The 24,096-nt window shown below is 47.8% G+C and overlaps 1 protein-coding gene across 1 annotated transcript in view; it reads right to left on the bottom strand.

The window, feature by feature from the left end:
- Positions 1 to 22,857, bottom strand: part of ACAA2 (acetyl-CoA acyltransferase 2) — a 37,031-nt gene extending 14,174 nt beyond the window's left edge. The window contains exons 1-5 of the mRNA XM_068251376.1: positions 22,732 to 22,857; positions 11,797 to 11,963; positions 8,476 to 8,604; positions 6,979 to 7,095; positions 493 to 640 (exon numbers count right to left, since the gene is read on the bottom strand). Of these exons, the coding sequence (XP_068107477.1) occupies positions 493 to 640; positions 6,979 to 7,095; positions 8,476 to 8,604; positions 11,797 to 11,963; positions 22,732 to 22,747 (577 nt within the window). The 5' untranslated portion in view covers positions 22,748 to 22,857. The remainder of the gene's footprint in view (positions 1 to 492; positions 641 to 6,978; positions 7,096 to 8,475; positions 8,605 to 11,796; positions 11,964 to 22,731) is intronic.
- Between the last annotated feature and the right edge of the window lie 1,239 nt (positions 22,858 to 24,096).

The raw sequence follows: 24,096 nt of genomic DNA, 5'->3' as shown, positions 1-24,096 counted from the left end.
GGAGGAGTTTCAACACAATATCAGCCACACAGATATCCTGATCTATTCGAGAAAAAAAGTAAAGATTTCTCGTAGGAAAGGGGATATCAGCTGCTGATTTGGATGGGGATGGAGTTCAATCCCTGGGTTAAGATTAACATAACATAACATACATATACATATATACAACCCCCAAATCCGCTAGCTAATTGTATAAGCTGTTAGTCGGTATTTCTCCTGTCTGGCTCTCGGGGAAATTGCTGATGTTGCTGAAACCCAAGAGAAGCTGAAGACGTGTCTGACACTTCCACTGCCTGGCGGATCAACACATCACCATGGCAACAGGAACGAGAGCCGTCTACTGCGCCTGCGCACTGTCCCAGTTTGAAACATACTGTATGGCTCTCACGGAATAAAATTTCAAAAAATTTTGTGTTTATGGCTCGCTCAGCCAAAAAGGTCCCTGACCCCTGCTCTAAATTGTGAAGTCATCATGCAATAAGGACAACTCACCAGCCTTCCACCTCTGCTGTGTCTGGAAGCTGTAGCTGTCGCATTCCTCTCTGCTGATCCCGTATTTTTCGGCCAGGTTCTCGGCCGTGATCGCCATCGGCGTTTTAATGTGGGAGTCTGTCAGGCCGGACCACAGAGTGTCTTCCATCTACGGGCAATAGGAACAGTCATATAAACTAAGGAATTCAGATTTCAGCATACACGGTCAGGTGTGGAAACCTCCCATCATTCAAAGTGGAATTCCACCTTCTCTGAGAAATGCACAATACCTTTAAATTCACCTCTACACACTGCCTGGGTTAATGGTGCACTCGTGTTGTTTCCAGGTGCTTATTTTGTGTACTTTCATTGAAATGCTCAACTACACCACACAGATCATAAACAGCAGTGTCCGAGCGTACTTTGGAACCCAACTTCTCCCTCAGCAACCCAATGGGATATAGGTGGCTTTGAGGGGGCATGTTCACCTTCACACGTAACCCTGGCTGCAACACATTGATGGGACGTAGAACAGTCAACACCCCGAGGAAAAAAATACACAGACAATGGGAGCCCAAATGGCACAGCACGTTAGTAGCGAATGGATAGTGTATAGAATAATAAAGAAGCTACTCACTAAGGTGGATTGCAATAGGGGCAACCAACCACTTGAGGCAGGTGGAGACAATGAACTAGACTCAACTCGGGGTGTCCCAACGGGACTGTATATGGTTGCTCTCTTAGGTCAAAAACCACTGGATGTCACAATGGCGCCCGGCACGTGACCCCAGAGGAAACCCGCCTAAATCAATGGGATGGGAGGTGTAATGCAACAATAAGGGTAAAGAGGCACCCAGGAAAAGATAAAATTACCGTATAAGACACACTTTTTCTCCCCCCAAAAAACAGGGAGAAAAAGTCCCTGCGTCTTATACAGCAAAGGCAGGGAATACCTGACTTCCGAATGCCTGCCGATACGAACCACCAACATCAGGGATTCCCTGCCTTTGTCCCTGCTGTGGCTGTCTCCCTCCCCGCTTGCCTCTCCTCCCTCCTCAAGTCTCTGGGGCCTCCGTGCGAGCAGTGGCAACAGCTTACCTCACCAACATGTCCGCGGAGATTGAAGACATCTGACTTCCCTGTGCGGCTTCCTCTAGTGCCTGCTGCTAATGACACATCAGCAGCCGGCACTAGAGGAAGCCGCTGTTTGCATGGAGGACACCGAAGACTCAAGGAGGCAGGAGAGGAAAGTGGGAGGGTGGGAGATGGCCACAGCGGTGACACATTGGGTAGATGGGAGGCATGGGGGAGATGAACCCCGAGGGAGAGAGGAGGAGGCATGGGGGAGAGGAGATAGGAGGAGGCAGGAGGACACTTGGGGAGACATGGGGATACAGGAGGTGACATAGGAGGAAACATGGAGGACACCATTCAGGGGAGGACATGTAAAAGACTCTCCTGGAATATGGATGCACCAGGTTTAGTTTATTTTCCCCCCCCTGGTTTTTGCCCTCTAAACCTGGGTGCGTCTTATATTCCGGAGTGTCTTATAGGGTGGAAAATACGGTAGGTTAAAAATCAAATAAAAACGTAGAAAAAACGAGGCAGCATACCTCAATGACAAGTCACATAAGACAATAATATTTAATATGCACAGGCAATGCATTTCACAGGTCTGAGCGCGCTTCCTCAGGCCAATACAAGTGCCGCAGTACCAATAGTATTGAATCTTCAATACTGTTGGCTATTAGTATTGTAACACTAGTATTGGCCTGGGGATGCAGGGTCAGACCATTGAAACGCATTGCCTGTGCATACTAAAATCTCATTGTCTTATCTGACAGTATTCATTGAGGTAAGCTGGCTCGTTTTTCTACGTTTTATTTCATTTTAACCTTATTTTATCTTTACCCTTCTGGTGTACATGAATGTGACATTTTTTCTACTGTTCTTTTCCTAGTGTCAGACACTGCTAACTGACTCATCAATGCACAGAACTTTCTTCCTCTGTCCAAGTCCTGTGCAACTTGGCCCACCAGTCACTTTTTACTTTTTTTTTTTCATTTTATTGCAAACAAATATGCCCTTCATTTCTATTTACTGGTATTGTCTATACAATATGCACAGTGGCGTCGTACTTGGCAGCAGGTTCACCGAGTCTAAGGCTGCATTACTTTTTCCTGGCCGTCCTTCCTGGTAGAGCAGTACATCAAGTGACTATGCTGCGCTAAAATACAGGGAGTGCAGAATTATTAGGCAAATGAGTATTTTGACCTCATCCTCTTTATGCGTGTTGTCTTACTCCAAGCTGTATAGGCTCGAAAGCATACTACCAATTAAGCATATTAGGTGATGTGCATCTCTGTAATGAGAAGGGGTGTGGTCTAATGACATCAACACTCTATATCAGGTGTGCATAATTATTAGGCAACTTCCTTTCCTTTGGCAAAATGGGTCAAAAGAAGGACTTGACAGGCTCAGAAAAGTCAAAAATAATGAGATATCTTGCAGAGGGATGCAGCACTCTTAAAATTGCAAAGCTTCTGAAGCGTGATCGAACAATCAAGCGTTTCATTCAAAATAGTCAAAAGGGTCGCAAGAAGCGTGTGGAAAAACCAAGGCGCAAAATAACTGCCCATGAACTGAGAAAAGTCAAGCGTGCAGCTGCCAAGATGCCACTTGCCACCAGTTTAACCATATTTAAGAGCTGCAACATCACTGGAGTGCCCAAAAGCACAAGGTGTGCAATACTCAGAGACATGGCCAAGGTAAGAAAGGCTGAAAGACGACCACCACTGAACAAGACACACAAACTGAAACGTCAAGACTGGGCCAAGAAATATCTCAAGACTTTGGACTGATGAAATGAGTGAGTTGATGGGCCAGATGGATGGGCCCGTGGCTGGATTGGTAAAGGGCAGAGAGCTCCAGTCCGACTCAGACGCCAGCAAGGTGGAGGTGGAGTACTGGTTTGGGCTGGTATCATCAAAGATGAGCTTGTGGGGCCTTTTCGGTTTGAGGATGGAGTCAAGTTCAACTCCCAGTCCTACTGCCAGTTTCTGGAAGACACCTTCTTCAAGCAGTGGTACAGGAAGAAGTCTGCATCCTTCAAGAAAAACATGATTTTCATGCAGGACAATGCTCCATCACACGCATCCAAGTACTCCACTGCGTGGCTGGCAAGAAAGGGTATAAAAGAAGCAAAACTAATGACATGGCCTCCTTGTTCACCTGATCTGAACCCCATTGAGAACCTGTGGTCCATCATAAAAATGTGAGATTTACAAGGAGGGAAAACAGTACACCTCTCTGAACAGTGTCTGGGAGGCTGTGGTTGCTGCTGCACGCAATGTTGATGGTGAATAGATCAAAACACTGACAGAATCCATGGATGGCAGGCTTTTGAGGTGGCTATATTGGTCACGGATTTGTTTTTGAATGTCAGAAATGTATATTTGTGAATGTTGAGATGTTATATTGGTTTCACTGGTAAAAATAAATAATTGAAATGGGTATATATTTGTTTTATGTTAAGTTGCCTAATAATTATGCACAGTAATAGTCACCTGCACACACAGATATCCCCCTAAAATAGCTAAAACTAAAAACAAACTAAAAACTACTTTGAAAAATATTCAGCTTTGATATTAATGAGTTTTTTGGGTTCATTGAGAACATGGTTGTTCAATAATAAAATTATTCCTCAAAAATACAACTTGCCTAATAATTCTGCACAGTATCTGCCTTTATACAGCACATGGTCTATATACATCAATACACATAGCAGAGTGCCAACACAACAATAATACACAGCAGATGTGAACAGAACTATAAATAAAGTAAATGCAAACAAGGAGTAACAATACTTGTAAGACAAAAAAGGGGAGACCGAGAGCCCAATATAGTGTAGTAGTTAGTGTGCAAATTAGCAAAGTAAACCAATAATGGATATACTCACAAGTATGGGTTACCGCTTAGGTAACAACTTCAATTGCAGGTGGGGAGAATTATAACCTGACCCCAACTCAGGTATAAGAAGTCGCTCTCTGTAGATAGGAAAATATGGGGATACGACCCCTCCACCTGGGGTGGACTAGACACCGATTATTTGAACAGAGGCGCCAATATAGAGTAAAAACATCTAAAACCAGTTTAAAAGGGGGAAGTTGGTGGACTTACTTCAATCAAGGAAAGAGACTAGAATTCGTTATTTTATCATGAAAATAACAATTATAGCTCCAATATGCAACGCGTTTCACAGTCACATTCCCGCTTCATCAGGCAATCAAATGGAGAAAAAGGAACTAGTAGTTGTCTGTACCACAGAGGCGCTTGGTTGCTGTACAGACAACTACTAGTTCCATTTCTCCATTTGATTGCCTGATGAAGCGGGAATGTGACTGTGAAACGCGTTGCATATTGGAGCTATAATGAAATGTTATCTTTATGATAAAATAACGAATCCTAGTCTGTCTTTGAGGGAGATAAGTCCACCAACTTCCCCCTTTTAAACTGGTTTTAGATGTTTTTACTTTATATTGGCGCCTCTGGTCAAATAATCGGTAAGGAGAAACAATATATCACCCTGTCTACAGCCAAGTAGAGGGAGAGCACTGTGCCCAATGTTAAGGACTAACTGTCCTTTCATCAGAGGCTGCAGTGTGTTCTGGCAGCTATACTAGGGATCCGGCTGCCTGTAAACCCCCTCCGCCACCCAGTGTGCGCCACCGCATGTATAATGTCCTGGTCCTTGGGGGGGGGGGGGGGGGGTACAGGTAGCCAGTCCCCAAAGGGTCAAACAGGAACTGTAGTGAAATTAACTTAATGGATTAAAACTGCTAATTCTTTTATAATACTTTTTTAATTATTTAGCCAGTGTTTGTCAATCTTTCCTCACCCTGACTTGCATTCTGAAATTCATCACAGGTGGTAACATTTATAATAATATAATAATAATAATAATAATAATAATAATCCGAACATTTGTATAGCGCTTTTCTCCTGTTGGACTCAACGCGCTCAAGAGCTGCAGCCACTGGGACGCGCTCAAGAGGCCACCTTGCAGTGTTAGGGAGTCTTGCCTTGAACTCCTTACTGAATAGGTACTTGACCTAGCCAGGATTCGAACCCTGGTCTCCCATGTCAAAGGCAGAGCCCTTAACCAGTACACTATCCAGCCACCCTACGCATTTATCCCTGTCAGGTGCATCTCTGTGAAATGTTTCTTCACTGTGCAATCCGAAGTCAGTAGAAAGAATACCTTGTCTCCCATAATGCTCTGGGACTCCAATAATGCCTAGGCTGAAACATGGCTTGAGGGTGGGGCTACATACTAATATACAGCAATATATAGAAATAGGAACTGTTACAACTGTGCTGTACTAAGCCATAGCTCCACACACCTACAGTTGTTTTTGATTGTCTGGGGGTAGGTCCTTCATGGCCCCACCCCCTGCTTGCTTAGACAATAAGGAGGCCTGGCTGCACTCAAATGCCGAGGCTAATGTATGGTCAGATTAACAGGCAGGGTCTATGACTTAAAGCACGCATTCACATTTATATAGCTTGGAAGTGGACCAATTTCAGGAGGCACCATAGTAAACTATAGCCAAATGCAGGAAATTATTCAGGATAGCCACTTTTACATTCATTTCATGGTTTCAGCATCAGAAACACTTCCTAGAGCTATACATTGCTGCATGTTGGCAATGTATACCCCCCCCCGAGTATTCTGGGAGACCCAAGACCTTATCTACTGGTTACAGAACTATCAGTAAACGAGCGTTCGCAGAGATCACCTCCCAGCACTAAAAATATTGCCCTCTTTGAAGCATTTTCTGCTGTTTTCCACCTGCCAAATCCCCCCCCCCCCCGAGCACATGCACGCTCCCGCGCATTCCTGTGCACGTGCATGTGAAAATAGTGAAGAAAAAAAAATATACACCTTTGTTTCCAAATACTATATTGTCACCATACTTTGTACTAGGGACATAATTAAAATGTTGTGATAACCAGAACAAATAGGCAGATAAAATGTGTGGGTTTTATGCACAGTAGCAGTGTTTATATTAAAACTATAGGGGATGAAATTGGAGAAATAGTGTATTTTTTCCTTGTTTTTCCCTTTAAAATGCATAGAAAATAAAGTACGGTAATTACTGAAAACAAATATCAACCCCAAAAAGCCCAATTTGTGGTGAAAAAAACAAGGTATATATCATTTCATTGTGATTAGTAGTGATTAAGCTATCGACAAATAAAGGGATGAGCACTGAAAGGTGAAAATCGCTCTTGTCCGTTAGGGAAAAAACACCTTTGGGGTGAAGTGGTTAAGGGCTATATAGGCACACACTGTAAGCAGAGGTGTACTGTACTTAATTTCATATACACAGAAAATAAGTTTTAGTGAACCTAGTCCAGGTTTAGTGTCCCCTCTGGTGTCCTTTAGGGGTCGCTAGAGATCACAGCCCTTCTGTGTTTGTGCTGCAGACAGAGCAGTGGTTATACCTTGAGATCCACTCCCAACTTGGTTCCGAAGCGGATATTCCGTACAGCATATGGAGATTGGCTCATGCTCTCCGCCCCTCCACACATCACAATCTCCGACTCCCGGAGGGCAATTTCCTAAGGAGAAGGGAAAACATTTTAAAGTCAACTGGATGCAAAATCATGATCACTACTAACTCCCAACCTTTGGCTAATGAAGCAGAACATACTATAAAAACAAAACTGCAGTTTCTGAAAAAAAAACAAAAAAAAAAACAACAAAGTGGTCTGATTTATCACAGCTGCCGTGCTCAAGCAGCGCAATTGAATACTAGCGAGTGCACTATGCACTCGGTCCTGTCAGCATAGCGTGCGCTCTTCAATTACATGCAATCCTTGTACATGCCGCGCAATGTGGATGTAGTGCGACCGCGATACTTCACTAACACGGCCGCTCCTATGTTAATTACTGGTAACCTAGGAGCGGCTGTGCTAATGAAATATTGCAGTCTCGCTGTAACCACATTGTGTGGCACATACAGAGATCGCCTGTAAGTAAAGGGAGCACGTTATGCTGACAGGATCGCGCGTATTGGGCGCTCGCTAGTATCAATCCGAGCTGCTTGAGTGCAGTGACTGAGATAAATCAGCCTCTGAGGGCTGGTGCACACCAAAGCGGTTCTGGAGCGTTTTTTGAAACGCTTGCAGGGGGGAAAACCGCTTGGCTAATGAAAGTGAATGGGATGGTGCACACCAGAGCGGCACGTTTTTTCCCCAAACGCAAACTTGGGGGCTGCAGCATTTTTTAGATTTCTGAGGCGTTTCTGCCTCAATGTTAAAAGTATAGGAAAGTGGAAAACCGCTCTGAAAAACGCTAGATCACAGCGGTTTTCCAGGCGTTTTTGTTACAGAAGCTGTTCAGTAACAGATTTACTGTAACAATATTTGTAATCTGCTACACAAAAACGCTCCAAAAACGCTCGGCATGTTTAGAAAACCTCTATACACATGCCTAGAATCGCTCTGAAATCTGCTTCAAAAACCTCTAGCGTTTTGCGGATCTGCTAGCGGTTTTTGGTGTGCACTGGACTTAAGTGTCAAAATGATCAGCATTTCCAAAGATACAGGCCCCTAAAAAAAATATAAAATTCAAAAGCACTCCATTTTTGGTGTACAACAAAGCCAGACCAATCAATTAATGCCAAAGACTACCGCGGGTATAACAGGCTCTGTACTGATGCTGCAGGTTCGGTCAGCAATGACAAGACAAACAACATTTATATCATGCTTTTCTCCTGGCGGACTCAAAGCACCAGAGCTGCAGCCACTAGGGCGCGCTCTATAGGCAGTAGCAGTGTTAGGGAGACTTGCCTAAGGTCTCCTACTGAATAGGTGCTGACTTACTGAATAGGAAGAGCCGAGATATGAACCCAGGTCTCCTGTGCCAGAGGCAGAGCCCTTAACCATTACACTATTCAGTCACGCTATCCAGCAATGAGCACCACAATGTGTAGTTACCTGGCACCCGTTGACCACGGACTGGAAGCCGGAGCCACACAGCCGGTTGACGGTGAGAGCCGGCACAGGCACTGGGATGCCGACACGCAGGCCGATGTGTCTGGTGAGGTAGATGGCATCAGTGGAAGTCTGCAACAAGAGGTAGGACGTTATCAGTTATCGCTATCCCTTATATACAATGTGTCTGATGTATTATATCACAGCACTCTACAATCTATTGCTTATGGACTACATGTGTGAGGCAAAGACATGGCTTGGCTGAAAGAGGACCTGTCCCATCAGGCTTCTAATTTACCCCCTTCCAATCCTGCCCCATCAGGCTTCTAATGTACCCCCTCCAATCCTGCCCCATCAGGCTTCTAATTTACCCCGTTTGAATCCTGCCCCACCAGGCTTCTAATTTATGCCCTTCCAATCCTGCCCCATCAGGCTTCTAGTTTACCCCCTTCCAATCCTGCCCCATCAGGCTTCTATTTTACCCCCTTCCAAACCTGCCCAATCAGGCTTCTAATTTATACCCTTTCAATCCTGCCCCATAGGGCTTCTAACTGACCCCCTTCTAATCCTGTTCCATAAGGCTTCTAAATTTACTCCCTTCCAATCAAGCTTCTAATTTACCCCCTTCCAATCCTGTTCCATAAGGCTTCTAATTTACTCCCTTCCAATCAAGCTTCTAATTTACTCCCTTCCAATCCTGCCCCATAAGGCTTCTAATTTACCCCCTTCCAATCCTGCCCCATAAGGCTTCTAATTTACCCCCTTCCAATCTTTCCCCATAAGGCTTCTAATTTACTCCCTTCCAATCCTGCCCCATCAGGCTTCTAATTTACCCCCTTCCAATCCTGCCCCATCAGGCTTCTAATTTACCCCCTTCCAATCCTGTTCCATAAGGCTTCTAATTTACTCCCTTCCAATCAAGCTTCTAATTTACCCCCTTCCAATCCTGCCCCATCAGGCTTATAATTTACCCCCTTCCAATCCTGCCCCATAAGGCTTCTAATTTACCCCCTTCCAATCCTGCCCCATAAGGCTTCTAATTTACTCCCTTCCAATCCTATGTCAGACTACGTATGTCCAGCATTGGCATTTTTCCCTATAACACCAACGTCAGACATAGTAATAACTGGCTGCTGCTAGATAGCGCTGATGCAGATAAAATCCGAGTGTTGAACTCTGTCAGATAAATATAATTTTTAAATGTCAATATGATAGAAGCATAAAATGAAAGTGTAATTTCAGGCTATATAGCCAGGGGCGTAACAATAGACCTTGCAAGGGATGCATCTGCAGGGGGGCCCAGAGAGGAAGTTCTGAGTTCAGGCCCGTTTTAATGTGAAATGGATATAGAGGCAGCCATATTTATTTCCTTTTCAACAATACTAGTTTCCAGGCAGTCCTGCTGATCTTTCTGGTCACCTGTGCCTGAATCACACCAGAAAAGCATACAGCTAATTTTGTAAGAAACTTCTGATCTGCTGCATGCTTGTTCAGGGTCTATGGCTAATAGTACTAGAGGCAAAGGATATACAAGACAGCTAGGCAACTGGCACTGCTTAAAATACATGTTGGCCTCCATATCCCTTAAAGGGAACCTAAACTGAGAGGGATATGGATGTTTCCTTTCAAACAATACCAGTTGCCTGGCAGTCCTGCTGATCTCTTTGGCTGCAGTTGTGGCTGAATCACACACCTGAAACAAGCATGCAGCTAATACAGTCTGACTTCAGTCAGAGCACCTGAGCTGCTGATTGATTGATTCCCTTATGCGGCCCAGCCTCATCCTGACTTTGCCTCCTGCGGCCCCCAGGTAAATGGAGTTTGAGACCCCTGCTTTAAAGGAATCGGCAGGACTTGGGAATGCGCTTGAATGAAGGGGAGTTCTGTGCAGAGAGAAGCTGCAAGGAAGAGAACCTGTGAGGTGGGCAGGACAGAAGCCTCAGCATGAGATATTGAGGCAGACTATTCTCAAAGTAAAGATTTTGCAATAACAAGTAAAACAAGAATTGCAAAGAACTGGATATGTGGAAATTAAAGCCACTCCTTTAATTAAAATCCTCCAGGTGGGGAGGGTTACCGACGGAAGGGTGCAGAGCCAACTAACTTCAGTGGCCTACATACACCAATGTGTTAAAAGTTAATCTGAAGCGATATTTAAAAAACAAAAACAGATGCTCACCCAAGGAGAGGGAAGGCTCTGGGTCCTATAGAACCTTCCTGCTCCTCTCCTCATCTGCAAATCTCCTCCTGCGGGAGACTTCGGAACGCTTCAGGAGCCCGAGTGCACCCAAAGATGGGTGGCTCTGTATTGCGCACATGCAAGAGAGGGCGTTTGCCCGCGTGCACAGTACGGAGTGGCCCATCTTTGGGAGCCAGAGTACTCCCGAAGACTTCCAAAGCCAACCCGAAGCGGAAGACATCAGTCTCTGACCCATGGGAGAGGACCGAGAAAGCTTTATAGGACCCAGAGCCTTCCCCTACCTTAGATAAGTTTTTTTTCTTTTTAAAAGAAAACCTTAATTGAGTGGGGGAAAAAAAAACAAAAAATGTTTCCAGGAGGCTGGCGGAAGCCAAAGGTAAGTAACCCCCCCCACCTAACACTTCAGACTTCCTTTAATATAAAGGTCCAGTGTTGGTTGCATTTACTTCCTATTCTGCCAGTAGCTGCATTCAGAGGACTGCCTGTTTGAGATCTTGTTCCTTCACTTGTGTGCAGTGACTAAAATGGCACACCTCACAAAAACATAACTGGACAAGTAATTAAAGAGGCACTGTAGCGACTTAGTAGCCTAATGCAGAAAAGAATTCAGTTACTTGGGCCCTTTTCCACTAGCAATCGCTAGCGTTCGCGCTAAACTCTAGCGATTCAGCAAAGTTCAGCAAATTTCCCGGCGATTGCGTTTGCGATTTTGCTATGCAATGCACAGCAAAGCAAAATGGCGGCAAAAATCGTGGAGCAATCGCGCTTGAGTAAAAAAAAAAGCGAGGTAGTGGACATTACCTACCGCGATTCTTATGTTAAATGCAAACCGTACCGATTTGAAAATAACTAAAGATTTGCGATTTTGCAATTCAGCATCGCAATCGCCGCTAGTGGAAAAGGGTCCTCATGGTAATTTTCCTGGTTTCAGCATTAGAAAAGATTTTACAATGGGCAAAGACTGACTAAATAGTCCATAAACAAATATTGTAAAAAAAAAATAAGTAATTATTTACGTTATTTTCACCACAGGTCCTCTTTAATAAGAGTACAATAGGTTCGTACATAAGACGCACACAGTCTCACAAAAGCGGAGTTACAGTTTAATGTGGAAGACCACGTACCTGAGCAACATTCCCGAATATGACACTATCAATGGCATCTGGAGCCACATTCCCAGCTGCAAGGGCTGCTTTGGCTGCAATTTCCCCCAAGTCGGTTGCAGTGTGATCCTTCAGCACACCCCCAAACGTGCCAAAAGGGGTCCTCTTTGCTGCAACAATAAAAACACCTACAAAAAAAACAACAACATCATAATACTGTAATGCAAGTTAGCCAATTATAACACACTAGTTATAATAACGGGCTCCCATTATAATAACGGGCTCTAGGCCACCTTCACAACCCTCCTCCCGTCCGTCACCACGCATGCGCATACCAGTGCACACATGGCCACACCCTTGGCCCCATCCTCCTCCAGCTCTTAAGTCCACTCGTGTGCCGCGCATGCACGGTACACAAAACTACGGACACAGGGACAGCAGGAGCAGTACGCAGCGACACAGAGGTTTCATTAGATAGGATTCATAAACTTGTTACGCAGGGCTGTGGAGTCGGAGTCGAGGAGTCAGAGAAAATTTTTGCTACCGGAGTCAGTGGTTTCATAAACTGGGGAGTCAAATGATTTTTGTACCAAATCCACAGTCCTGGTAAGTATTAGACTAAGGAGTCGGAACCATTTTGGGTACGTGGAGTCGGTGGTTTCATAAACTGAAGAGTCGGTGTTGGATGGTTTTTGTACCGACTCCACAGCCCTGCTTGTTAGCATTAATCCTAGGATCAAATTCCAGCCAGGGCACTATCTGCACGGAGTTAGTATGTTCTCCTCGTGTCTACGTAGATTTCCTCCCACATCCCAAAAACATACAAATACGAGTCATTCTCAAAAAATTAGCATATTGTGATAAAGTTCATTATTTTCTGTAATGTACTGATAAACATTAGACTTTCAAATATTTTAGATTCATTACACACAACTGAAGTAGTTCACGCCTTTTATTGTTTTAATATTGATGATTTTGGCATACAGCTCATGAAAACCCAAAATTCCTCTCTCAAAAAATTAGCATATTTCATCCGACCAATAAAAGAAAAAAGTGTTTTTAAAACAAAACAAAAAAGTCAACCTTCAAATAATTATGCTCAGTTATGCACTCAATACTTAGAAATGACTGCTTTAATGCGGCGTGGCATGGAGGCAATCAGCCTGTGGCACTGCTCAGGTGTTATGGAGGCCCGGGATGCTTCAATAGCGGCCTTAAGCTCATCCAGAGTGCTGGGTCTTGCGTCTCTCAACTTTCTCTTCACAATATCCCACAGATTCTCTATAGGGTTCAGGTCAGGAGAGTTGGCAGGCCAATTGAGCACAGTAATACCATGGTCAGTAAACCATTTACCAGTGGTTTTGGCACTGTGAGCAGGTGCCAGGTCATGCTGAAAACTAAAATCTACATCTCCATAAAGCTTTTCAGCAGATGGAAGCATGAAGTGCTCCAAAATCTCCTGACAGCTAGCTGCATTGACCCTGCCCTTGATAAAACACAGTGGACCAACACCAGCAGCTGACATGGCACCCCAGACCATCACTGACTGTGGGTACTTGATACTGGACTTCAGGCATGTTGGCATTTCCCTCTCCCCAGTCTTTCCTCCAGACTCTGGCACCTTGATTTCCAAATGACATGCAAAAGTTGCTTTCATACGAAAAAAGTACTTTGGGACCACTGAGCAACAGTCCAGTGCTGCTTCTCTGTAGCCCAGGTCAGGTGCTTCTGCCGCTGTTTCTGGTTCAAAAGTGGCTTGACCTGGGGAATGCAGCTCCTGTAGCCCATTTCCTGCACACGCCTGTACACGGTGGCTCTGGATGTTTCTACTCCAGACTCAGTCCACTGCTTCCGCAGGTCACCCAAGGCCTGGAATCTGTCCTTCTCCACAATCTTCCTCAGGGTCCGGTCATCTCTTCTCGTTGTGCAGCGTTTTCTGCCACACTTTTTCCTTCCCACTGAGGTGCCTTGATACAGCACTCTGGAAACAGTCTATTCGTTCAGAAATTTCTTTCTGTGTCTTACCCTCTTCCTTGAGGGTGTCAATAATGGCCTTCTGGACAGCAGTCATGTCGGCAGTCTTACCCATAATTGTGGTTTTGAGTAATGAACCAGGCTGGGAGTTTTTAAAAGCCTCAGGAATCTTTTGCAGGTGTTTAGAGTTAATTAGTTGATTCAGATGATTAGGTTAACAGCTCGTTTAGAGAACCTTTTCATGATATGCTAATTTTTTGAGATAGGAATTTTGGGTTTTATGAGCTGTATGCCAAAATCATCAATATTAAAACAATAAAAGACTTGAACTACTTCAGTTGTGTGTAATGAATCTAAAATATATGAAAGTCTAATGTTTATCAGTACATTACAGAAAATAATGAACTTTATCACAATATGCTAATTTTTTGAGAAGTAACTGTATACTTGAGTATAAGCCGAGATTCTGAGACCAAAAAAAAGTGGCCCAAAAGTGGGAGTCTCAGCTTATACCCAAGTCAGTTGCTGATCCCGTTCCTCCCTCCCACCCAGAGCACCAGCCATTGCAATATGAGTAGGGGCTGGTGCACAACACAAGAGCTATTTAAACGCTAGAGATTTTAAAAGCCCTTGCTAATGCAATGCTATGGAGGATTTTTACAAAATCACATTGTTTCAGTGTGAACACACACATAAAATAACATCAGCAGGAGCTTTTAAAATCACAAAGCGCTCAGACAAGCTCTTCTGGTGTGCACCAGCCCTTACATAGCTGAGCTGTGATGGCTTTGTGTCCCTCCTCCCCCCCATGTAAATCTGCGCCTGTGATCAGGTCAGGGTGGGGCCAACAGTGCTCTTTGCACGGTGGTGGCAGCCATTACAACTCAGCTGCATTACTTAGACAAGACAAGACAAATAACATTTATATTGCGCTTTTCTCCTTGCGGACTCAAAGCGCCAGAGCAGAGCAGCAGCCACTAGGGCGCGCTCTATAGGCAGTAGCAGTGTTAGGGAGACTTGCCTAAGGTCTCCTACTGAATTAGTGCTGGCTTACTGAACAGGCAGAGCCGAGATTCGAACCCTGGTCTCCTGTGTCAGAGGCAGAGCCCTTAACCATTACACCATCAGCCAACTGCTACAGTATATTGTTCCTGGTTCAGCAACATGTTCTTCCACTCCTCTAAAGATTTTAGTATAATAATTGCAATACTTAAAACTATTACAGTTTCTTTATTGCTAAAAGGGGGACAGTCATCCCCAACACATGCCGATTCCACTCTGGCAGAGGGCACACACTGCATTTCCTACCCTAGGCTTATACTTGAGTCAATCATTTTTGTCCGTTTTTAAAAGTAAAAGTTGGAAGGTCGGCTTATACTTGGGTATATGCGGTAAGTTAATTGGTTTCCCCCTAAATTGGAGCCAGACTACGATAATAACATTACACTATGACTTTGGTAGGGATTAGATTGTGAGCCCCTCTGAGGGATGGTTAAGGGACAAGACAATATACTCTGTATAGCGCTGCGGAAGACGCCAGCGCTATATAAATATATCATAATAAATAATGGATGAGGTTTGTGAGATTTTAACCGAATCTGGACCAACGCAGTTGAAATCTTCGTTCTGCTTGTGGCTGTGCAGATCTGACAGGATATAGATTTCAAACATAGTCACCGCACGGACAACAGAGTTGTGTGAGACGGTCAGGAGGCGATTTCATTGGCTCCTGACCCTGTCATCACTGTAAGCCAATTCCATTGGCTTACATTGATTGACAGATTCAGGAGGCAAATGAAAGCGGCTCCTGGCCTTCTTGCACAGCTCTGTTGTCATAGGGACGGCAGAGAGAGGGACCTGCAGCAGGGACAGAGCGGCGTGCACGGCTGGAGCAGTGGATTATTGTGACGATTCGTCGGTAAGCGCCGTTTTACAGTACCAGTAGTCTCTGGTCCCTAAGAGGGCAGAGACTGCTGGTAAGGAAGTAGTTAATATTTCATGAAAAATGTGGTTTCTTTTGGAGAAAACTGAAGGCTGTCAATGCTCTGGGCTACACCTGAACTGTATATAAACCAGCAGAACATGGAATTAATGTTCAAGGGTCAGAACACACAAGTATTCCGGTTCCAAAGGTCACCCTGCAATGACTTGACTACCACATACAGGAGCTGTCTGCTGCTCATAGCCACGGAAGGTTTATCATCACTGCCCAAGCATGAGAAACAGCCAGAAACTGAGGGGTTGATTTCCATTTGCGCATTCTGTCACTGCGTGTCTCCAACATATGACTGCTGCTCATTACATCGTATTATTGACTTGTGGTTAATGGATGTAAGATGGACTAATGCCACGTCAGTATTAGACATGACTTTACAAGAGACATTTATGAGTAGTCTGCACATCAGTCCCTAATGGCTATAAGGTGCACCTGAGCTTGCCTGTTACATTGAAACCTTTGAAATTGACTTGAACATTCATTTTTGTTTAATTAGTTGGAGCAGTGCTGTCCAACATGGAGGGCCATATTTTTTTTTTTTTTTTTTTTTACCAGACCATATGGTGGAGGGCCGACTTCAATAAATAGTGTTCTTGCTAGAGCACTTCCCACAAAATGCAATCAGATTGGCAGGAGATTCCCACAAAATGCAATCAGATTGGCATTCCCCCTCCAATATACATTTCTGTGGCCAGGAACCTGTAAACACAAATATAATGAACTCACCTGGCAGATGACTGCTCCAGTGGCGATCTCCAGTGACGTGCACTGCATCTACAGCTGTAAATCTCCCGCCTCACGCTGAGCCGCCCTGTAATGAGCTCCGGGTGATGCGGTTGGAGTGTGTATCACTCCGCATCATCTCGGCTCTACAGCCAGCCCAGCGTGGGCTAAGATCGCTCCGCTGCCGCTCTGCCTTTCGGGACCTCAGGGAGAGCCAGTGGGCCGCCAGTTGGACATCGCTACTTTGGAGCATTGGGGCTTCACTTTAAAGGACAACTGAAATAAGAATATGGAGGCTGCCATATTTATTTCCTATAAAGAAATACCAGTTGCCTGGCAGCCCTGCTGATCTATTTGGCTGCAGCATTGTCTGAATCACACCTGAAACAAGCATGCAGCTAATCTTGTCAGATCTGACAATAATGTCAGAAACACCTGATCTGCTATGGCTAAAAGTATTAGAGGCAGAGGATCAACATTAAGAAGGAAATAAATATGGCCACCTCCATATCCCTCTCACTTCAGTTGTTACCTGATGTACCCAAAATGTCCAAAACTAAACATGGACGTGTGTCTATAATGGGGTTCTGATGCTTTCAGAGCTGTAAGACTGGATTCACAGTACTGTGTTGCATAATATATGTATGAAAATGTATGTGATTCCCCCTCTGAAAAGAGATTGGATACCCCATGTCCACAGGGACCTAGTTTGGTTGAAACGTGAATACAAGAAGCATAGGTGATGATAAATTCAAAAAGGTATGGGGGCGTTGGTTCCAGGGCTGTGGAGTCGGTACAAAAATCATCCAACTCAGACGCCTCAGTTTATAAAACCACCAACTCCAATTCCAGGTACCCAAAACTGCGCCAACCCCAGACTCCAAAGCCCTGGTTGGATCTCATTTTACAAACTACGAAGTGTGAAATTCTCCATAGACTTTCATTGCTTTTGCAACCCCATGTGGCAAAATAGGGTAATGCATTGTAGGTTTACCCTGTTAGTGTAAAATGGGCCTCAAACTCAGCCATAAAAAGATTGGAATAGCTAATTGCAACCCTAGAGCCCATAGCGCCAGGGCCAACATCAAGACCAAAGTCATTCTGGGGCGAAGCAGTTCATTTCAGTGCTGGCCGCCGTCCTAGCAGCAATGTAATGCTGCGCTACCCGCATAATGGTAATTCAGGGATTCGGTGATCGCCAGACCCCAAATTACATCTCCCTCCCAGTTGCTGCAACTCGACGGGGGAATAGTATTTAAAGGACTTACGAGACGAAAGTAAGAAAAAAATGTAATCACCTGCCTCACCTTTTAAGGCACGGAGGTCGCCGTCCGCGCCCTCCGTGCCGATCCGCCGGGTCCCCCCGCTCATTAGCCCCCCGGGCCGGCTGCCGACCCCACAGCCCGGGTCGGGCTCTCTTGCCTCTCGTAAAATGGCCGCTTGCTGTGGCCGCGGCTGCGCAGTCCACATAGCCGCGAGTGCGGCTGCACAGCTCTAGGGCCAACCCCCCGATCCACTAGTGGCCTAGAGCTGCGCAGCCGCACTCGCGGCTATGCGGACTGCGCAGCCGCGGCCACAGCAAGCGGCCATTTTACGAGAGGCAAGAGAGCCCGACCCGGGCCGTGGGGTCGGCAGCTGGCCCGGGGGGCTAATGAGCGGGGGGACCCGGCGGATCGGCACGGAGGGCGCAGACGGCGACCTCCGTGCCTTAAAAGGTGAGGCAGGTGATTACATTTTTTTCTTACTTTCGTCTCGTAAGTCCTTTAAAGAGACTCAGAGATGAGTCATGTTGCCAATTTTTTTTTTTTTTTTGCACTTACCCGGGGCTTCCTCCAACCCCTTAACCTCCTGAGCGGTATGGACGAGCTCAGCTCGTCCATCACCGCCGGAGGCTGCTGCTCAGGCCCTGCTGGGCCGATTTTCCTCAAATAAAAAGCAGCACACGCAGCTGGCACTTTGCCAGCCGCGTGTGCTGCCTGATCGCCGCCGCTCTGCGGCGATCCGCCGCGAGCAGCGGCGAAAGAGGGTCCCCCCAGCCGCCCGAGCCCTGCGCAGCCGGACCAATCAGTTCCGGCCAGCGCTAAGGGCTGGATCGGAGGCGGCTGACATCAGGACGTCGGCTGACGTCCATGACGTCACTCCGCTCGTCGCCATTGCGACGAGGAAAGCCAAACAAGGAAGGCTGCTCATTGCAGCCTTCCTTGTTACTTATGCTTGCCGGAGGCGATCAGAAGAACGCCTCCGGAGCGCCCTCTAGTGGGCTTTCATGCAGCCAACTTTCAGTTGGCTGCATGAAATAGATTTTTTTTTTTTATAAAAAAAAAAAAACCCTCCCGCAGCCTCCCTGGCGATCTCAATAGAACGCCGGGGAGGTTAAGCATAGATGTGTCCCTCACCGTCCTCACAAAATCCTCCGTTCAGCCACAAAATCAACCCCCCCCCCCCCCTTTGTCAGGCTCAGTCTAAGTGATGTCAGCCACGGCACTGAAGGTCCACGCATGCACAGAAGGCCCCCCCCCCCCCCCCCCCCCCCCGCTCACGTCACTGAGCCGCATATTCGAGAAGATTTCGGCTTAACGGTGGCGCTAGGGAGGATGGCGAGGGAGACATCCATGCTTATGGGGCTGGAAGAAGCCCCGGGTAAGTAAAAAAAACGGAAACATGACTTATCTCTGTGTCTCTAACGCTGCCAGGGAGTTTAGCGGCAGCAGGAAGATCCGCCATTCCGCTCACGGCGCCTGAACAATATGTACCCATTTTAGGGACCCTAAACTAAAGCTTCCTACACTTCCACAATGGGATACAGATCTAGAGGATATTAAGAACTTGGGATCAAACTTACCCAAGGTCACTGACCAATACAGAGGCAGCAAGGAGACATAGTGAATAGGACTCACCTTGAAACAGGTAATTCAAATTTCCACTAGCAGCAGCAACTCTAGCTGGATTTCAGCTACTGCATAGCCAAACTCTGGTAATGGAGAGCGACAGTGCTGCGGCAATAAGAACTTAGCTATAGTATAGCTGAGTTGAATCAATTTCTTGGTACCTGGATTCGGAGCCAGGGTATGCGTACTAAAGGATGCAAGCAGACACGGGCATGTGTACTACTCCGGCCCATTGTGTCCCGTAAGTAGTACGCGGCCAGCCTGCCTATAGAGATATGTTGGCGAGCTGTTCACCAGCATCTCTACACAGGACCCCTACAATATGGTAACAGCGGCCTCTTCCAGGGAAGGGCAATACAGGAACCCTACAATATGGTAACAGCGGCCTCCTTCAGGGAAGTGCAAAACAGTAACCCCGCAATAGGGTAACCGCAGCCTCCTCCAGGGAAGGGGCAGCACAATAACCCTACAATAGGGTAACAGCGGCCTCCTCCAAGGAAGGGGCAGCACAGGAACCCAACAATAGGGTAACAGCGGCCTCCTCCAGGGAAGGGGGCAGCACAGGAACCATACAATAGGGTAACAGCGGCCTTCTCCAGGGAAGGGGCAGCACAGGAACCCTACAATATGGTAACAGCAGCCTCCTCCAGGGAAGCGGCAATACAGGAACCCTACAATAGGGTAACCGCAGCCTCCTCCAGGGAAGGGGCAGCACAATAACCCTACAATAGGGTAACAGCGGCCTCCTCCAAGGAAGGGGCAGCACAGGAACCCAACAATAGGGTAACAGCGGCCTCCTCCAGGGAAGGGGCAACACAGGAACCCAACAATAGGGTAACAGCAGCCTCCTCCAGGGAAGGGGCAGCACAGGAACCCTACAATAGGGTAACAGCAGCCTCCTCCAGAGAAGGGGCAACACAGGAACCCAACAATAGGGTAACAGCGGCATTCTCCAGGGAAGGGGCAGCACAGGAACCCAACAATAGGGTAACAGCAGCCTCCTCCAGGGAAGGGGCAGCACAGGAACCCTACAATAGGGTAACAGCGGCCTCCTCCAAGGAAGGGGCAGCACAGGAACCCTACAATAGGGGAACAGCAGCCTCCTCCAGGGAAGGGGCAACACAGGAACCCAACAATAGGGTAACAGCAGCCTCCTCCAGGGAAGGGGCAGCACAGGAACCCTACAATAGGGCAACAGCGGCCTCCTCCAGGGAAGGGGCAGCACAGGGACCCTACAATAGGGTAACAGCGGCCTTCACTAGGGAGGGGGCAGCACAGGAGCCCTACAGTATGGCAACAGCGGCCTCCTCCAGGGAAGGGGCAGCACAGGAACCCTGCAATAGGGTAACAGCGGCCTCCTCCAGGGAAGGGGCAGCACAGGAACCCAACAATAGGGTAACAGCGGCCGCCTCCAGGGAAGGGGCAGCACAGGGACTCTACAGTATGGCAACAGCGGCCTTCACCAGGGAGGGGGCAGCACAGGAGCCCTACAGTATGGCAACAGCGGCCTCCTCCAGGGAAGGGGCAGCACAGGAACCCTGCAATAGGATAACAGAAGCCTCCTCCAGGGAAGGGGCAGCACAGGAACCCTGCAATAGGGTAACAGCGGCCGCCTCCAGGGAAGGGGCAGCACAGGGACTCTACAGTATGGCAACAGCGGCCTTCACCAGGGAGGGGGCGCTACAGGAACCCTACAGTATGGCAACAGCGGCCTCCTCCAGGGAAGGGGCAGCACAGGAACCCTACAATAGGGTAACAGCGGCCTCCTCCAGGGAAGGGCAGCACAGGAACCATGGTTGGGGCAGCACAGAAACCCTACAATAGCCTCCTCAAGGGAAGGACCAGCACAGGAACCCTACAGTAGGGTAAAAGCAGCCTCCTCCAGGGAAGAGAGCAGCAAAGGGACCCTACAATAGGGTAACAGTGGCCTCCTAGAGGGAAGGGGCTGCACAGGAACCCTATAATAGGGGTAACAGCAGCCTCCTCCAGGGAAGCACAGGAAACCTACAATAGGGTAACAGTGGCCTCCTCCAGGGAAGAGGCAGCACAAGAACCCTACAATAGGGTAACAGCGGCCTCCCCCAGGGAAGGGGCAGCACAGAAACCCTGTAATAGGGGTAACAGCAGCCGCCTCCAGGGAAGGGGCAGCACAAGAACCCTACAATAGGGTAACAGCGGCCTCCCCCAGGGAAGGGGCAGCACAGAAACCCTACAATAGGGTAACAGCAGCCTCCTCCAGGGAAGGGGCAGCACAGAAACCCTACAATAGGGTAACAGCAGCCTCCTCCAGGGAAGGGGCAGCACAGAAACCCTACAATAGGGTAACAGCAGCCTCCTCCAGGGAAGGGGCAGCACAGGACCCCTACAATAGGGTAACAGCAGCCTCCTCCAGGGAAGGGGCAGCACAGGAACCCTACAATAGGGAAACAGCAGCCTCCTCCAGGTAAGGGGGCAGCACAGGAACCCAACAATAGGGTAACAGCAGCCTCCTCCAGGGAAGGGGCAGCACAGGAACCCTACAATAGGTTAACAGCGGCCTTCTCCAGGGAAGGGGCAGCACAGGAACCCAACAATAGGGTAACAGCAGCCTCCTCCAGGGAAGGGGCAGCACAGGAACCCTACAATAGGGTAACAGCAGCCTCCTCCAGGGAAGGGGCAGCACAGGATCCCTACAATAGGGTAACAGCAGCCTCCTCCAGGGAAGGGGCAGCACAGGAACCCTACAATAGGGAAACAGCAGCCTCCTCCAGGGAAGGGGGCAGCACAGGAACCCAACAATAGGGTAACAGCAGCCTCCTCCAGGGAAGGGGCAGCACAGGAACCCTACAATAGGGTAACAGCGGTCTCCTCCAGGGAATGGGCAGCACAGGAACCAAACAATAGGGTAACAGTGGCCTCCTCCAGGGAAGGGGCAGCACAGGAACCAAATAATAGGGTAACAGCGGCCTCCTCCAGGGAAGGGGCAGCACAGGAACCCTACAATAGGGCAACAGGCGCCTATTTCAAGAAAATGACCTTACAATCCCCACCAGGGAATTGGTTTTGATGTACCATATCAATTGTCATGTATAGCACGCTTTGGGGGCCCCAATCAGTGGCGTAGCTAAAAAGCTGTGTGCCCCAGTGTAAGTTTTATAGAAGTGATAGAAGTATAGAAGTGATTTATTACAAGACTAAATAAAGAGTTAATACTTTGCTGTGAATGAGAGTGGACCCCCCCTAGCCCAAGGGCCCTGACGCTGACGCTACCTCTGCACCCTCTATTGCTACGCCACTAGCCCCAATGTAAAAATCGCACCAGGGCCCATAGCTCCGCCACTGCAGCTAAGCATCCCTTCCCTGCAGCAGACAGTACATACTGATATTACGCGTTACCTCTGAGCAGCGCCATGTGGAAGGGAAGTGCAGCTGTCACTGTATAAGGTCACTCCTAGCTCGGCCTGTTCTTCACAGTCTCATTATCATCAGTGCCAGCGGACATCTCCTCCCCTCCTCACAACCACGCCCCTCACTACACTACGCAACGCGCAGCTCCTCCCCTCCCACAACCACGCCCACCACTACAATAGGCTAGGCAACGCAGAGCGCAGCTCCTCCCCCAGCACTACTACCTACCCGCTTTCTGCTCAAATCCCCCCGCCCAAATTGTATGCAGTTCCTCCCTCTCTCCACCTTCCGCCCAAACGCCGCTCTTCCTGAACGTGTGGAATCCCCGCCTCCTGCCCGGCGGAACCCCACCCCTCTCCATACAGCGAGGCTTCACATTGGCTTAGCGCTCGGTTGTTGCTCCCCCCCGTATTCCCGCCTAGCTTTCACCTTTCCCCCAATTTCCACTGTGCGGCGCTTGGCTGCGATGTGAGGTGGGCGTATCGCGCGGGGAGGAGACCCCGAAACCCCGCCCACTGCTCTGTATTACTTTCCTGATACCTCCATGTCGGCATACTCTGGGTTAGGTTCCGCCCCCTTAACCCCTACAGGACCCAATAAAATTATAAAAGGGGCTGAACAACCCCTACCTGCATTCTTTTTTTCGTCCTCAGCCTCTATAGGACCCATTAGTTGTTGGCTGTAGGTAGAAGCATTTTCAGGTATGTTTTTGGTTTTTCTGGTTGCTGGATTACTGAGGAAAGAAGAAAACGTTAAAGCTCATTGAGCACCTTACCTTGGGCAGGGTTTTCTTTGTAAACTTCTTTTCCTGCCTGGCTCACACACCTCAGCTACTAAATGTGCATCCTGGGTGTGAGCATGTCATGCTCTGCGGTGCCTGCCGTCTAAAGGACAGGATCCGCTGTGCACCCGTTGGGTGTTGTGTTGTAATATCGCTGTTGCTGGTGACTTACGGAGGGGTGGTTTCTGATAGAAACCAAGCTTGTCTGGGACGCTGGGGCGGGTGGAGCCGTCTGCGGCGTCCGGAAGTCGCCTCCGCGCATGTGGAGGTGTCTTCCGTATTCGGAAGGAAGCCATGCTTGTCATGGACACTTGGGCAGGCGGAACCGTCTGGGGCGTCCGGAAGTCGCCTCCGCGCATGCGCACGGCATGGGGGTGGAGGCACAGAGCGGCGGTGGCCATATTAAGGCAGGGAAGTGTGCCAGTACAGCGGGGTTACGCTGGGCACGTTCCTGCAGCGCTCTATTTAAAGAGCAAATGAAGCAGTAGCAGGCTGGCTGTCATCCTGGGAGGTTGATTAAGCTGGTGCTGCTGCTGGCTTAACGTGGCGTACTGATTGGAGTACTGGTGGCT

This window comes from Hyperolius riggenbachi, chromosome 1, assembly GCF_040937935.1.
Source record: "Hyperolius riggenbachi isolate aHypRig1 chromosome 1, aHypRig1.pri, whole genome shotgun sequence".
Taxonomy (NCBI): Eukaryota; Metazoa; Chordata; class Amphibia; order Anura; family Hyperoliidae; genus Hyperolius; species Hyperolius riggenbachi.
The sequence above is the reverse complement of the archived record's forward strand: the minus strand, read 5'-3'. Positions and strand labels throughout refer to the sequence as shown.